The following is a 17,350-nucleotide window of genomic DNA, read 5'->3' on the forward strand; positions in this document are numbered from 1 at the left end:
TACGCTAACCACTCGCTGTGTGAACCTGTCTCCACCACACTCTCAGACAGTACATTCCATACGCTAAACACTCGCTGTGTGAACCTGTCCCCACCACACTCTCAGACAGTACATTCCAGGCTCTAACCATTTACTGTGTGAATCTGTCTCCACCACACTATCAGACAGTACATTCCACAACCTAACCACTCGCTGTGTGAATCTGTCTCCACCACACTATCAGACAGTACATTCCACAACCTAACCACTCGCTGTGTGAATCTGTCTCCACCACACTCTCACACAGAGCATTCCAAATCCTAACCATTCACTGTTTGAATCTGTCTCCACCATACTTGCAGACAGTACATTCCACACCCTAACCATTCACTGCGTGATTCTGTCTCCACCACACTATCAGACAGTACATTCCAGACCCTAACCATTCACTGTGTGAATCTATCTCCACCACACTCTCAGACTGTACATTCCAGACCCCAATAACTCGCTGTGTGAATGTGTCTCCACCACACTCTCAGACAGTACATTCCAGATCCTAACCATTCACTGTGTGAATCTCCGTCCACCACCCTCTCAGACAGTACATAGCAGACCCTAACCATTCACTGTGCGAACCTGTCTCCACCGCGCTCGCAGACAGTACATCTCTGATCCTAAGCATTCACTGTGAGAATCCGCCTCCACCACACTCTCAGACAGTACATTCCAGACCCTAACCACTCACTGTGCGAATCTGTCTCCACCACAGTCTCAGACAGTACATTCCATACGCTAACCACTCGCTGTGTGAACTTGTCTCCACCACACTCTCAGAGAGTACATTCCACACCCTAACCATTCACTGTGTGAATCTGTCTGCAGCACACACTCAGACAGTACACTCCAGATCCTAACCACTCACTGTGTGAATCTGACTCCACCACACTCTCAGACCGTACATTCCACAACCTAATCATTTACTGTGTGAATCTGTCTCCACCACACTCTCAGACAGTATATTCCACACCCTAACCATTCACTGTGTGAATCTGTCTCCACCAACCCCTCAGACAGTACATTCCACACCCTAATCATTCACTGTGTGATTCTGTCTCCACCACACTTTCAGACAGTACATTCCAGATGCGAACCTCTCGCTGTGTGAATCTGTCTCCACCAACCTCTTAGACAGTACATTCCATACGCTAAACACGCGCTGTGTGAACCTGTCCCCACCACACTCTCGGACAGTACATTCCAGACACTAACCACTCACTGTGAAAATCAGTCTCCACCGCGCTCTCAGACAGTACATTCCAGACCCTAACCACTCGCTGTGTGAGCCTGTCTCCACCACACTCTCAGACAGTACATTCCACACCCTAACCATTCACTGCGTGATTCTGTCTCCACCACACTTTCAGACAGTACATTCCAGACCCTCACCATTCACTGTGTGAATCTGTCCCCACCACACTTTCAGACAGTACATTCCAGATCCTAACCACTCGCTGTGTCAATCTGTCTCCACCACACTCTCACACAGAGCATTCGAGACCCTAACCACTCGCTGTGTGAATCTGCCTCCACCACACTCTCAGACCGTACATTCCAGACCAGGACAACTCGCCGTGTGAATCTGCCTCCACCACACTCTCAGACCGTACATTCCAGACCAGGACAACTCGCCGTGTGAATCTGTCTCCACCACACTCTCAGACAGTGCATTCCAGATCCTCTCGACACACTGTTTGAATCTGTCTCCACCACACTCTCAGACAGTGCATTCCAGATCCTCTCGACACACTGTTTGAATCTGTCTCCACCACCCTCTCAGACAGTACATTCCACACCCTAACCATTCAATGTGTGAAACTGTCTCCACCACACTCTCAGACAGTAGAATCCAGATCCTAACCACTCGCTGTGTGAATCTGTCTCCACCGCACTCTCAGATAGTACATTCCAAATCCTAGCCACCAACTGTGTGAATCTGTCTCCACCTCACTCTCAGACAGAACTTTCCAGACCCTAACCACTCACTGTGCGAACCTGTCTCCACCGCGCTCTCAGACAGTACATTCCAGACCCTAACCACTCGCTGTGTGAACCTGTCTCCACCACTCTCAGACAGAACATTCCAGACCCTAAGCACTTGCTGTGCGAATCTGTCTCCACCACACTCTCAGACAGTACATTCCACACCCTAACCATTCACTGTGTGAATCTGACTCCACCGCACTCTCAGACAGTACATTCCAGATCCTAACCACTCACTGTGCGAATCTGTCTCCACCACACTTTCAGACAGTACATTCCAGAGCCCAACGACTCACTGTGTGAATCTGTCTCCACCACACTCTCAGACAGTACATTCCGGATCCAAACCATTCACTGTGTGAATCTGTCTCCACCAAACTCACAGACAGTACATTCCAGATCCTAACCACTCGCTTTGTGAATCTGTCTCCACCACACTCTCACACAGAGCATTCCAAATCCTAACCATTCACTGTTTGAATCTGTCTCGACCACACTCTCAGCATGACATTCCAGACCCTAACTATTCACTGTGCGAACCTGTCTCCACCGCGCTCTCAGATAGTACATTCCACAACCTAACCACTCGCTGTGTGAATCTCTCTGCGCCACAGTCTCCGACAGTACATTCCAGACCCTAAGCACTCGCTGTGTGAATCTGTCTCCACCACACTTGCAAACAGTACATTTCACAGCCTAACCATTCACTGTGTGAATCCGTCTCCACCACACTTTCAGACTGTACATTCCAGACCCGAACCACTCGCCGTGTGAATCTGACTCCACCACACTCTCAGACAGTACATTCCAGACCCCCAACCACTCGCTGTGTGAATCTGTCTCCACCACACTCTCAGACAGTACATTCCAGACCCTAACCATTCACTGTGCGAACCTGTCTCCACCGCGCTCTCAGATAGTACATTCCACAACCTAACCACTTGCTGTGTGAATCTGTCTGCGCCACAGTCTCCGACAGTACATTCCAGACCCTAAGCACTCGCTGTGTGAATCCGTCTCCACCACACTTGCAAACAGTACCTTTCACAGCCTAACCATTCACTGTGTGAATCTGTCTCCACCACACTTTCAGACAGTACATCCCAGACCCTAACTATTCACTGTGTGAATCTGTCTCCACCACACTTCCAGACAGTATATTCCAGACCCCAACCACTCGCTGTGTGAATGTATCTCCACCACACTCTCAGACAGTACATTCCAGATCCTAACCACTCGCTGTGTGAATCTCTGTTCACCACCCTCTCAGACAGTACATAGCAGACCCCAACCACTCGCTGTGTGAATCTGTCTCCACCACACTCTCAGACAGTACATTCCAGACCCTAACCATTCACTGTGCGAACCTGTCACCACCGCGCTCGCAGACAGTACATCTCTGATCCTAACCATTCACTGTGTGAATCCGCCTCCACCACACTCTCAGACAGTGCATTCCAGACCCGAACCACTTGCTGAGTGAATCAGACTCCACCACACTCTCTGACAGTACATTCCAGACCCTAACCACTCACTGTGTGAATCTGTCTCCACCACACTCTCAGACAGTGCATTCCAAATTATTACCATTCACTGTTTGAATATGTCTCCACCACACTCTCAGACAGTGCATTCCAAATTATTACCATTCACTGTTTGAATATGTCTCCATCACACTCTCAGACAGTGCATTCCAAATTATTACCATTCACTGTTTGAATATGTCTCCACCACACTCTCAGACAGGACATTCCAGATCCTAACCACTCACTGTGTGAATCTGTCTCCACCACACTCTCAGACAGTACATTCCAGACCCTAACCACTCACTGTGTGAACCTGTCACCACCACACTCTCAGATAGTACATTCCAGACCCTAACCACACGCTGTGTGAATCTGTCTCCACCACACTCTCAGACAGTACATTCCAGATCCTTACAACTCGCTGTGTGAATCTGTCTCCACCACATTCTCAGACAGTACATTCCAGATCCTAACCACTCGCTGTGTGAACCCTGTCTCCACCACACTGTCAGACAGTACATTCCAGATCCTAACCACTCGCAGTGTGAATCTGTCTCCACCACACTCTCACACAGAGCATTTCAAATACTAACCATTTACTGTTTGAATCTGTCTCCAACACACTCTCACGACATTCCAGACCATAACCACTCGCTGTGTGAATGTGTCTCCACCACACTCTCAGACAGTACATTCCAGATCCTAACCATTCACTGTGTTAACCTGTCTCCACCACACTCTCAGACAAGACATTCCACACCCTAACCATTCACTGTGTGAATCTGTCTCCACCACACTCTCAGACAGTACATTCCACCACGAAACCATTCACTGTGTGAATCTGTCTCCACCACACTCTCAGACAGTACATTCCAGACCCTAACCATTCACTGTGTGAATCTGTCTGCAACACACACTCAGACATTACATTCCAGATCCTAACCACTCACTGTGTGCATCTGACTCCACCACACTCTCAGACAGTACATTCCACAGCCTATCCATTCACTGCGTGAATCTGTCTCCACCACACTTTCAGAGAGTATATTCCAGACCCGAACCACTCGCCGTGAAAATCTGTCTGCACCACACTCTCAGACAGTACATTCCAGACCCTAACCACTCTCTGTGTGAATGTGTCTCCACCACACTCTCAGACAGTACATTCCACACCCTAACCATTCACTGTGTGAATCTGTCTCCACCACACTCTCAGACATTACATTCCAGATCCTAACCACTCGCTGTGTGAATCTGTCTCCACCACACTCTCAGACAGTACATTCCAGATCCTAACCATTCACTGTGTGAATCTGTCTCCACCACACTCTCAGACAGTACATTCCAGACCCCAACCATTCGCTGTGTGAATCTGTCTCCAACACACTCTCAGACAGTACATTCCACAGCCTAGCCATTCACTGTGTGAGTCTGCGTCCACCACCCTCTCAGACAGTACATACCAGACCCTAACCACTCATGGTGCGAACCTGTCTCCACTGCGCTCGCAGACAGTACATCTCTGATCCTAACCATTCACTGTGTGAATCTGTCCACACCACACTCTCTGACTGTACATTCCAGACCCTCACCACTCGCTTTGTGAATCTGTCTCCACCACACGCTCAGCCAGTACATTCCAGACCCTCACCACTCGCTGTGTGAATCTGTCTCCACCACATGCTCAGCCAGTGCATTCCAGATCCTAACGACTCACTGTGTGAATCTGTCCCCACCACACTCTCAGACAGTACATTCCTGATCATAACCACTCACTGTGTGAATCTGTCTCCACCACACTCTCAGACAGTACATTCCCGATCATAACCACTCACTGTGTGAATCTGTCTCCACCACACTCTCAGACAGTACATTCCAGACCCTAACCACTCACTGTGTGAATCTGTTTGCATCATACTCTCAGACAGTACATTCCAAATCCTAACCATTCACTGTTTGAATCTGTCTCCACCACACTCTCAGACACGACATTCCAGACCCTAACCATTCACTGTGCGATCCTGTCTCCACCGCGCTCTCAGACAGTACATTCCAGACGCTAACCACTCGCTGTTTGAATCTGTCTCCACCACGCTCTCAGACAGTACATTCCACACCCTAACCATTCACTGCGTGAATGTGTCTCCACCACACTCTCAGACAGTACATTCCAGATCCTAACCACTCACTGTGTGAATCTGTCTCCACCACACTCTCAGACAGTACATTCCAGATCCTAACCACTCATCTGTGTGAATCTGTCTCCACCACACTCTCAGACAGTACATTCCAGATCCTAACCACTCATCTGAGTGAATCTGTCTCCACCACACTCTCAGACAGTACATTCCAGATCCTAACCACTCCCTGTGTGAATCTGTCTCCACCACACTCTCAGACAGTACATTCCAGATCCTAACCACTCCCTGTGTGAATCTGTCTCCACCACACTCAGTGACAGTACATTCGAGACCCTAACCACTCACTGTGTGAATCTGTCCCCACCAAACTCTCAGACAGTACATTCCAGACCCGAACCTCACACTGTGTGAATCTGTCTCCACCACACTCTCAGACAGTACATTCCAGACCCGAACCACTCGCTGTGTGAATCTGTCTCCACCACTCTCTCAGAGAGTTCATTCCAGACCCTAACCACTCGCTGTGTGAATCTGTCTCCACCACACTCTCAGACAGTACATTCAACACCCTAACCATTCACTGTGTGAATCTGTCTCCACCACACTCTCAGACAGTACATTCCAGATCCTAACCACTCGCTGTGTGAACCTGTCTCCGCCACACTGTCAGACAGTACATTCCACACCCTAACCATTCACTGTGTTAATCTGTCTCCACCACACTCTCAGACAGTACATTCCAGACCCGGACCACTCGCTGTGTGAATCTGTCTCCACCACACTCTCAGACAGTACATTCCAGATCCTAACCACTCATCTGTGTGAATCTGTCTCCACCACACTCTCAGACAGTACATTCCAGATCCTAACCACTCATCTGAGTGAATCTGTCTCCACCACACTCTCAGACAGTACATTCCAGATCCTAACCACTCCCTGTGTGAATCTGTCTCCACCACACTCTCAGACAGTACATTCCAGATCCTAACCACTCCCTGTGTGAATCTGTCTCCACCACACTCAGTGACAGTACATTCGAGACCCTAACCACTCACTGTGTGAATCTGTCCCCACCAAACTCTCAGACAGTACATTCCAGACCCGAACCTCACACTGTGTGAATCTGTCTCCACCACACTCTCAGACAGTACATTCCAGACCCGAACCACTCGCTGTGTGAATCTGTCTCCACCACTCTCTCAGAGAGTTCATTCCAGACCCTAACCACTCGCTGTGTGAATCTGTCTCCACCACACTCTCAGACAGTACATTCAACACCCTAACCATTCACTGTGTGAATCTGTCTCCACCACACTCTCAGACAGTACATTCCAGATCCTAACCACTCGCTGTGTGAACCTGTCTCCGCCACACTGTCAGACAGTACATTCCACACCCTAACCATTCACTGTGTTAATCTGTCTCCACCACACTCTCAGACAGTACATTCCAGACCCGGACCACTCGCTGTGTGAATCTGTCTCCACCACACTCTCAGACAGTACATTCCAGATCCTAACCACTCACTGTGTGAATCTGTCCCCACCACACTCTCAGACAGTACATTCCGGATCCTAACCACTCACTGTGTGAATCTGTCTCCAACACACTCTCGGACAGTACGTTCCAGATCCTAACCACTCACTGTGTGAACCTGTCTCCACCACACTCTCAGACAGTACATTCCAGATCCTAACCACTCACTGTGTGAACCTGTCTCCACCACACTCTCAGACAGTACATTCCACACCCTAACCATTCACTGTGTTAATCTGTCTCCACCACACTCTCAGACAGTACATTCCAGACCCGGACCACTCGCTGTGTGAATCTGTCTCCACCACACTCGCAGACAGTACATTCCAGATCCTAACCACTCACTGTGTGAATCTGTCCCCACCACACTCTCAGACAGTACATTCCAGACCCTAACCACTCACTGTGTGAATCTGTCTCCACCACACTCTCAGACAGTACATTCCAGATCCTAACAACTCACTGTGTGAACATGTTTTTCCGCAAGTCACCTCATCTTAAATCTGTGTCCTCTGGCTCTCGATTCTTCCACCAGTAGGAACAGTTTCTCCCTCGCCACTCTGACCAGCCCCTCATGATTTTGAATATCTCCATCAAATCTCCTCTCAACCTCTCTTTCGTAGGGAGAATAATTCCATTCTCTATCTACATTACTAAAGTTCCTCATCCCTGGAAATATTCTTGTGAATCTTTTCTACACTCTCTCCAACCCCTCACATCCTTCTTAAAGTATGGAGCTCAGTATTGGACACGGTCTGCCAGTTGAGACTGATCTATACAGGTTTATCATAACTGTCTCAGTTTTGAACACTAAAGGTTGAGTTTTCCTGTGGTTTCTGGGATCCTGATGTTAGGTCCAAGCGAGGCTACCCAGCCCACACTTCTCAGCAGCAAGAGCATGATTGTAATCTTCTGGAAAGTAGCCTCCTCTTTGGCTGCCTCTGCCTTCATTAAAGATGACTGATGACCCTCAATGCTGCAAGGCCAAACAGCGAGTGGACAATCCTGTTACCTTGGCAACCCCAATGGGAGAGATGACCACTGCAAGCGGGTCAAGGATTATGAGGAAGCCTCAATGTGGAGCTTCCCTGCTGGCTTGAACATCAATCATCAAATAACTGGGATACAAACATACAAACTAGGAGCAGGAGAGGCCACTCGACCCCTCGAGCCTGTTCAGTCATTCAATAAAATCACGGCTGATCTGCTTGCAACCTCTCGCGAACCCCCGATAACCTTTCATCCCCCTGTTAATCAATAATCTATCTAGCTCTACCTTAAAACTAGTCAAAGACTCCCACTGTCTTTTGAGGCAGAGAGTTACAGAGGCACACGACCCTTTGAGAGAACAAATTTCACCTCATCTCTGTCTTAAATGAGTGACCCCTGGTTCTAGATTCTCCCACACAAGGAACCATCCTTTCCACATCCACCATGTCAATACCCCTCAGGATCTTAAAGGTTTCGATCGAGTTGCCTCTTACTCTTCTGAACTCCAGCGGGTACAAGCCTAACCTCTCTAACTTTTCCTCAGAAGGTTAGCTACCCATTCCTGGTATTAGTCTGGTAAACCTTTTCTGAAATGCTTCTAACAGATTTACACTTTGCAATGTCCAATACTGTACACAGTACTCCACATATGGATCTCACCAATGCCTTGTACAACTGAAGCATAATCTGGATACTTTTATATTAAATTAATATATAAATGATAACATTCTATGAGCTTTCCTAATTATTTGCTGTACCTGTATACTAGCTTTTAGTGATTCATACACTAAAACACCCAGGTCCCTCTGCAGCTCAGAGCTCTGCAATCTCTCACTATTTGGATAACAATTTCACACTTTCCCACATTATTCTCCATTTGTCAGATCTTTGCCTTCACTTAACCTCTCTGTCTCTCTCTCTGTAGCCTTTTTTTTATTCATTTGCAGGACATGGGTGTCACTGGCTGGCCAGCATTTAGTGCCCATCCCTAGTTGCCCTTGAGAAGGTGATGGTGAGCTGCCTTCTTGAATCGCTGCAGTCCATGTGCTGTGGGTTGACTCAATGCTGTTAGGGAGGGAATTCCAGGATTTTGACTCAGAGGCTGCGAAGGAACGGTGATATATTTCCAAGTCAGGATGGCGAGTGGCTTGGAAGGGAACTTGCAGGTGGTGGCGTTCCCAAGTATCTGCTGCCCTTGTCCTTCTAGATGGAAATGGTCATGGGTTTGGAAGTTGCTGTCTAAGGATCTTTGGTGAATTGCTGCAGTGCATCTTGTAGATAGTACACACTGCTGCTACTGAGCGCGGTGGTGGAGGGAGTGGATGTTTGTAGATGTGGTGCCAATCAAGTGGGCTGCTTTGTCCTGGATGGTGTCGAGCTTCTCGGGTGTTGTTGGAGCTGCACCTATCCAGGCAAGTGGGGAGTATTCCATCACACTCCTGACTTGTGCCTTGTAGATGGTGGATAGGCTCTGGGGAGTCAGGAGGTGAGTTACTTGCCGCAGTATTCCTCGCCTGTGACCTGCTCTTGTAGCCACTGTGTTTATGTGGTGAGTCCAGTTGAGTTTCTGGTCAATTGCAACCCCAAGGATGTTGACAGTGGGGGACTCAGTGATGGTTACACCATTGAATGTCATGGGGCGGTGGTTAGAGTGTCTCTTATTGGTGATGGTCATTGCCTGGCATTTGTGTGGCACGGATGTTACTTACCACTTGTCAGCCCAAGCCTGGATATTGTCCAGGCTCTTTGTCATGCTCTTTGCCAGATTTCTTTCATCATTCAACTTGCCCTTGGGCTCAGTGATCCATCCATCTTTGTTGGTTCCTCTCCTCTATTTGATGGTGACCTCTGCACTCTCCTTCTCCCCTCTGTTTCTCGATGTTGTCTCATTTCAGTGGTATTTGGATCTGTTGGCGAGGGCCAGCTGGAATCACAGGGTGGTTACTGTATGGGTTGCTTGGAGACAGGCCCTTGTCCTTCTCTTTCTTGGTTGCAAATGGCTGTTGCGACAATGTTATTATCGTCTTTTTCAGTTCAGTGGATCTTTCTGAACACAAGCTCTGACCCTACATCGGTATCACGATATGTCCAGACATCTTATTGGGATGTCCTCCATCTGCTGTTGGCTCAGATAGAGCCAATTTCATTCAGGGTGTTTTCACCTGGAGACCCCCATGTCTTTGTGGATATGTTTGTCTGAAGAAGATATTTCCAATGCTGAGGCCAGTGCTGGTACAGCAGGCTGGCAGACATTTGCCATTTCTGTTCACTGTGCTTGCTGGCCCATGGGGTTCGATTGCCATAAAGTTTAGCATTGAGGTCACTGATCTCATAGCTCGGTGCCTCATCCAGCGAGTCCTTGCAATCAATAGTAGAATTCATCTTTCTCCTCTTCTGTGTCTACCTTTGCTGCTGCATAAGCGAAGCACGACAGTGATTTTAGAACCAAACCAAATGCATTCAAAGAGAATATTGCACCTCTGCAGCTGAATGTCAACCTGGGTAAAATTGCCAGGTCAGAGGTCAAAGGGCTACGGGATCCTGAAGAACAACAAGACATCTGGGATGGACAAGCGACCAGCAGAGCTATTGAGACATGGTGAGAACACTGTCACGACAGAGCTCATGGGACAGCTTAACAAGACCTGGAGTGCGGAGGATGTCCTGGATGACTGGAGGCATCATGAAGAAGAGGAACTTCAGCGACTGGAGGGGCAAAGCTGTTAGTATCTGGGAAGGTCTTCAGCAGGGTGATCCTCAACAGATTGAAAGCAGAAGCAGATAATATCCTTCACACAGAATAGGCAGCTTTGGTAGGTGGGAGATCACACTCTGAGAGGGTCCTTATCCTCAGAGACTAGAGTATCGGAAGCCACTTGTTAACAACTTCATCCATTTTAATAAGGATTTTCATCGCATTGATCCCCAGTCACTCTGCTCCAGTGCGAGACAGTATAACTTCCCAGAGTGGGACATCAACATCTTCCTGTTTTCTACCATGACTCCATCAAGACCAGCCTGGGCACCGTGGATTCCTTCAGCATCATCACAGGCGCACGGCAAGACTACAAACTCTCCCCATTCCTTTTCCTCTTGGTAACTAATTACATCATGAGGGAGGCGATGGTGGGTACAGATGTTGGTATCCCATAGCAACACCACTGGTTGACAGAGCTGGATTTCACAGATGACATCATCTGAAGAGTTGCCCTCATTCCGAGACAAGACCACCGGGCTTGAGAGTAGCCGTGTCCAGGATGGTCTGTTCATCACTGCGAGGAAACCCACACCATGTCGACTGGACAGCAACAAGACCGTCCCATCACCGGGCAACAGAACATCAAGGACATCAACCACTTCCCCTACCTTGGAAACAACTTCTCCAGCGAGGGTGACACAGAGATGGACGTCCACACAAGAATCAACAAAGCACAATCAATCTTCCAGCAGGTCCACACAGCCTGGGGATCCAACACACTCAACACGCCCAGGAAGCTGCAACTCTACATCTCCATAGTAACACTAACTGCAATCTATACCAGTGAGCCATGGGAGAGAACAGCAAAGGTGTCACATAAGCTGGACGTCTTTCACCTGTGAGGCCTACGTAAGATCCTGGGTATCACACGGAGAAACAGCATCATCAATGATGAAGTGATGCAGAGAATTGGACAGAGGCTCCAGTGGGACATTGTGACAGAGAGATGCCTGAGACGGACAGGACACAGATTTCACCTCCCGGATATAAAGCCCACCAGAGGGGCAGTAGAACGGACAACACCAGATGGAAGAAGAGGGGCCAGCTAAAGATCCCACAAAATACATTTAAGGAGGAGCTTCAAGAGCGCGACACCACCCGGGCTTGAGTGGAAGAGATTGTGATGGAGCAGGGCTGGTGCTGGAGTCTTGCTGCCCAGTGTCCCGCTCCGACCGGAGGAACAAGGTAAGACTGACTCTATTTACTTCCTTTTCACTTGGTATCAGGAACAGAACAAAGGTCAGTTTTGGGGGCAGAAGAAGAGATAGGAGAGAAAGTGCAGAAAGGTGTGAATTCAGCACTGTTGTTGGGGAAATCGAGAGGAGGTTTGGACTAGTGCAACGGACAGAAGCTGCAGGGACAGCTGATTAGCTGCTTTCAATCTTAGTGATCAGGAGTTCCTGAGCTCACACTTGCTGTTAGAGGTGAGGCTGAGCAGACAGGGGAGAGGGTGGGGGAGGGGCAAGGGAGGGGGCGGAGGAGGGGGTGGGGGAGGGGGCAAGGGAGGGGCGGGGAAGGGGGCAGTGTGGGGGCGGGGAAGGGGCAGGGGAGGGGGCAGGGAGGGGATGGGGAGGGGGCGGGGAGGAGGCAGGGGAGAGGGTGGAGAAAGGGCAAGGGAGGGGGAAGGGGCGGGGGGCAGAGGTGGGTGAGAGGAGAGGGTGGGGTAGAGGGCTTTCAGAAGATGGTCTGCTGGAGAATTTGGGGGCTGGCTTTGCATTTCAGGCTGGTGCTGGAATGGTGAGCAGTTTTAGCAAACAGGAGCATGTTCTCGGTGCTCTAGTAGATGTGCTGGGGCCTGGTTAAAGCAGCTGTCCACCATATCCATTAGAGATTGCAGCCCCTGCGCTTCAGCGAGTGGGGATGAGACTCTGAGAGGATACGGCCAGGATAATGGTTTGATTGGAGACTGGGACAGCAAGATGAAGAGCAGAGTACGGCTGAGCAGATTTATCGGAATGGGGGAGTTGCTGTATCTTCGGTCTTCAGCTGGATGAGAATCTGGGGTTCAGAAGCGTTCCAAACACTTTTTTACTTTCATTCTTTCTGGATAAGAAGAGCTTCTGGCTCAAACATGGCTGTAGTTGAAGCCTCGCTCAGCCCTGTAACTGACCTGACCATTGGGCAGACACCCTGATCTCATCCTGCATTCTCACTCTGCTCAGCTACTGGATTGAAAGAACGCTGTGGTATAGGAGAGAACACACCTTCACAACCAGAACCAGAGACAGGTCTGTACACTCCTCTGATCGGTAACAACACAATCAAAATGGAGTCTTAAGATTGAGGAACCCTCCATCACTAAACGCTCCATCGCCAACTCCCTCCATCGCTAAAGCCTCCATCTCCAACTCCCTCCACCTCCAACTCCCTCCATGCCTAAGTCCCTCCCATCATGGCTAATTCCTTCCCTCCCTCCATCTCCAACTCCCTCCATCTCCAACTCCCTCCATCCATCTCTGACTCTCTCCCTCCATTTCTAAACCCCTACATCTCTAACTCAATCTGTCCCTCCATCTCCTACTCCCTCCATCTACAACTCCCTCCATCTACAACTCCCTCCATCTACAACTCCCTCCATCTCCAACAGTCTCCCTCCATTTCTAACTCCTTACATCTCTAACTCAATCTGTCCCTCAATCTCTAACTCCCTCCATCTCTAACTCCCTCCATCTCTAACGCAAAGAACAAAGAAAACTAGAGCACTGGAACGGGCCCTTCGGCCCTCCAAGCCTGCACCGACCATGCTGCCCGACTTAACTAAAACGCTACCCTTCCAGGGACCATATCCCTCTATTCCCATCCTATTCATGTATTTGTTAAGACACTCCTTAAAAGTCACTACCATATCTGCTTCCACTCCCTCCCCCGGCAACGAGTTCCAGGCACCCACCACCCTCTGTGTAAAAAATCTGTCTCGTACATCTCCTTTAAACTTTGCCCCTCGCACCTTAAACCTGTGCCCCCTAGTAATTGACTCTTCCACCCTGGGAAAAAGCTTCTGACTATCCAACCTCCCTTCATCTCTAACTCCCTCCATTTCTAACAGCTTAGCAGTGAGCTCCTATTTCTTAGGTTCTTGTTTTATTTGCCCATCTCTAAGCCCTGATTCTATTTCTCTCCCTCTGCCTCTGACCTTTCCCTCTCTCTCTCTCTCTCTAATCTTTGCTCTGTGACCCTCCCTACACAATATGTACAGAGTATTGACAGAACAGCAGGAGGAGACTCCACACAACAAACTTCCTCGCACCCTTCTTCAGATCAATATTTCCGAGCTTTCTTCCTGACCTATTTATCCAGCTTGTTCTGAAGTGTATCGTTACGATTCACTGCAGCTTCTTCCTGTGGGAGTGAGTCCCACATTCTCCTGATTCTCTGAGTAAAGAACTTCTCCCAAATCCCTGACTAGGTTTATCAGTGCCTATCTGATATTTAGTGCCCCCAGTTCTGGCCTTGCCGACATCTGGAAACATCTCTACATTTACCGATTAAACTCAACAATCTTAAAACTTCCCTTGCTCAATGGGAAGATGGACAGATTGTGAAGCTTTCTGATGGGGTTAGCTCTCAGTTCTATCATTGTTCTTGTGAATCCTTTCAGCACGTGTCTGAGTGGCTCGATAGCCACTCTAATGTCGAATCAGAATTGTGAATAATTCCCAATTGCAATAAGGCCAGTGCTGTGTAAGTTTCATATAACTGCACTGCTTTGCACTTCTGTCAGTCTCCAGGAAGATTCAGAGTTTGTTATTCTTTCTGAACTGCTGATTGGATTTGCTGTAATCTGTGTGTGTCTCACTGCACCTGGAGGGAATTAGCCCAGATCAATCTGAAAATGAAGAATATAAGCAGCTACCTTGCCCCCACCAGGGGAATGTTTAATGTTGTCTGTAGATCCAATCTTGGACCTGACATTCTTGAGATCAGGCATGGGCACCGCCACAGGTGGAGTGCGTGTCTTGGAAGCAGCAGGGGATTTTGGTGGAGTGCGCACTACAGCAACCTTTTTGACTTCCTTGGTTGCTCCTGTAGAATGCTGGGAAGGTGTTCGAGAACGACTGCTGGGGGTCCCGGGGGTGCCAGGGCTGCTGCACCCACTGCCACTGCCACCTGCTTTAGCAGCTGAGTCACCTGAGAAAAAAGAATCAAAATGGACATCAAACTCAAAGATCAAAACCACTTCTGACTTATTTTCCCCCACAGTTGCAGATGCTGTGACATAGACTGCAGTTCCACACACACTGACTCTTACTGGGGTATGGGCTCCACACACACTGACTCTCACTGGGGTACGGGTTCCACACACACTGACTCTCACTGGGGTATGGGTCCCACACACACTGACTCTCACTGGGGTACGGGTCCCACACACACTGACTCTCACTGGGGTATGGGTTCCACACACACTGACTCTTACTGGGATACGGGTTCCACACACACTGACTCTCACTGGGGTATGGGTTCCACACACACTGACTCTCACTGGGATACGGGTTCCACACACACTGACTCTTACTGGGATACGGGTTCCACACACACTGACTCTTACTGGGGTATGGGTTCCACACACACTGACTCTCACTGGGATATGGGTTCCACACACACTGACTCTCACTGGGATATGGGTTCCACACACACTGACTCTCACTGGGGTATGGGTTCCACACACACTGACTCTCACTGGGATATGGGTTCCACACACACTGACTCTCACTGGGGTATGGGTTCCACACACACTGACTCTCACTGGGATATGGGTTCCACACACACTGACTCTCACTGGGGTATGGGTTCCACACACACTGACTCTCACTGGGATATGGGTTCCACACACACTGACTCTCACTGGGGTATGGGTTCCACACACACTGACTCTCACTGGGGTACGGGTTCCACACACACTGACTCTCACTGGGGTACGGGTTCCACACACACTGACTCTCACTGGGGTACGGGTCCCACACACACTGACTCTTACTGGGGTACGGGTCCCACACACACTGACTCTCACTGGGGTACGGGTCCCACACACACTGACTCTCACTGGGGTATGGGTTCCACACACACTGACTCTTACTGGGGTATGGGTTCCACACACACTGACTCTCACTGGGGTATGGGTTCCACACACACTGACTCTCACTGGGGTATGGGTTCCACACACACTGACTCTCACTGGGGTACGGGTCCCACACACACTGACTCTCACTGGGGTACGGGTTCCACACACACTGACTCTCACTGGGGTACGGGTCCCACACACACTGACTCTCACTGGGGTACGGGTCCCACACACACTGACTCTCACTGGGGTACGTGTTCCACACACACTGACTCTCACTGGGGTACGGGTTCCACACACACTGACTCTCATTGGGGTACAGTCCCACACACACTGACTCTCACTGGGGTATGGGTCCCACACACACTGACTCTCACTGGGGTACGGGTCCCACACACACTGACTCTCACTGGGGTATGGGTCCCACACACACTGACTCTCACTGGGATACGGGTTCCACACACACTGACCCTCACTGGGGTACGGGTTTCACACACACTGACTCTCACTGGGGTATGGGTCCCACACACACTGACTCTCACTGGGATACGGGTTCCACACACACTGACCCTCACTGGGGTACGGGTTTCACACACACTGACTCTCACTGGGGTATGGGTCCCACACACACTGACTCTCACTGGGGTACGGGTCCCACACACACTGACTCTCACTGGGATACGGGTTCCACACACACTGACCCTCACCGGGGTACGGGTTTCACACACACTGACTCTCACTGGGATATGGGTGGCCAATGGCAGAGAGAGAGATCAATGACAGAGTGGCCAATGACAGAGTAACTGAGGAATAATGTGAGTTGGAAATTTCCGGAAGCCGCTTCTATCTTGCGTTTTCAATTCAGGGAAAATTCCACATCGTTGTTCTAATTATGAATTTAAATCTTATTCTTCTATTTAAAGGAGAAGTATTTTCCATTTTCATACCGTGTGATTTCTGCTCGAGGTTTCGAAAGGACATTTTCCACCCATCGATATCAGTGCTTTCCCTGTTCAAGCGAATACTGGGCGTTCGCGGAAACCCTCATTGCCTCTGTCTGGCAATGGGGCTGGGCTGGGGTGTGTGGGGGTGGCACAAGTGCCAGTTACAGCCATGTATGGCACACCCCAGGAATTACTCAGTGTCCAAGGAGCAGCCAGCAGGGGCCCTGTGTCCTCTGAGTGAGGCAAACAGGCCCAATTACAGGGGTAACCTGTTCAAAAAGCCCACACAGAGGCACGAATATACAGCTGTAAGGGCCAACTGAGGGGGTCAGAGAGTGAACCCTAAAGGAGAGGGGAATATTGGGGTGGGAAACACC

At 49.4% G+C, this 17,350-nt stretch overlaps 1 protein-coding gene across 3 annotated transcripts in view; it reads right to left on the reverse strand.

Moving 5' to 3' along the window:
- Nucleotides 1-17,350, reverse strand: part of maptb (microtubule-associated protein tau b) — a 135,881-nt gene that overhangs the window by 55,585 nt on the left and 62,946 nt on the right. For all 3 annotated transcript variants that reach the window (XM_078223710.1, XM_078223709.1, XM_078223711.1), the window contains exon 9: nucleotides 14,824-15,098. In XM_078223710.1, coding sequence (XP_078079836.1) covers nucleotides 14,824-15,098 — 275 coding nt within the window. The remainder of the gene's footprint in view (nucleotides 1-14,823; nucleotides 15,099-17,350) is intronic.

Source organism: Mustelus asterias, chromosome 11, assembly GCF_964213995.1.
Source record: "Mustelus asterias chromosome 11, sMusAst1.hap1.1, whole genome shotgun sequence".
NCBI lineage: Eukaryota > Metazoa > Chordata > Chondrichthyes > Carcharhiniformes > Triakidae > Mustelus > Mustelus asterias.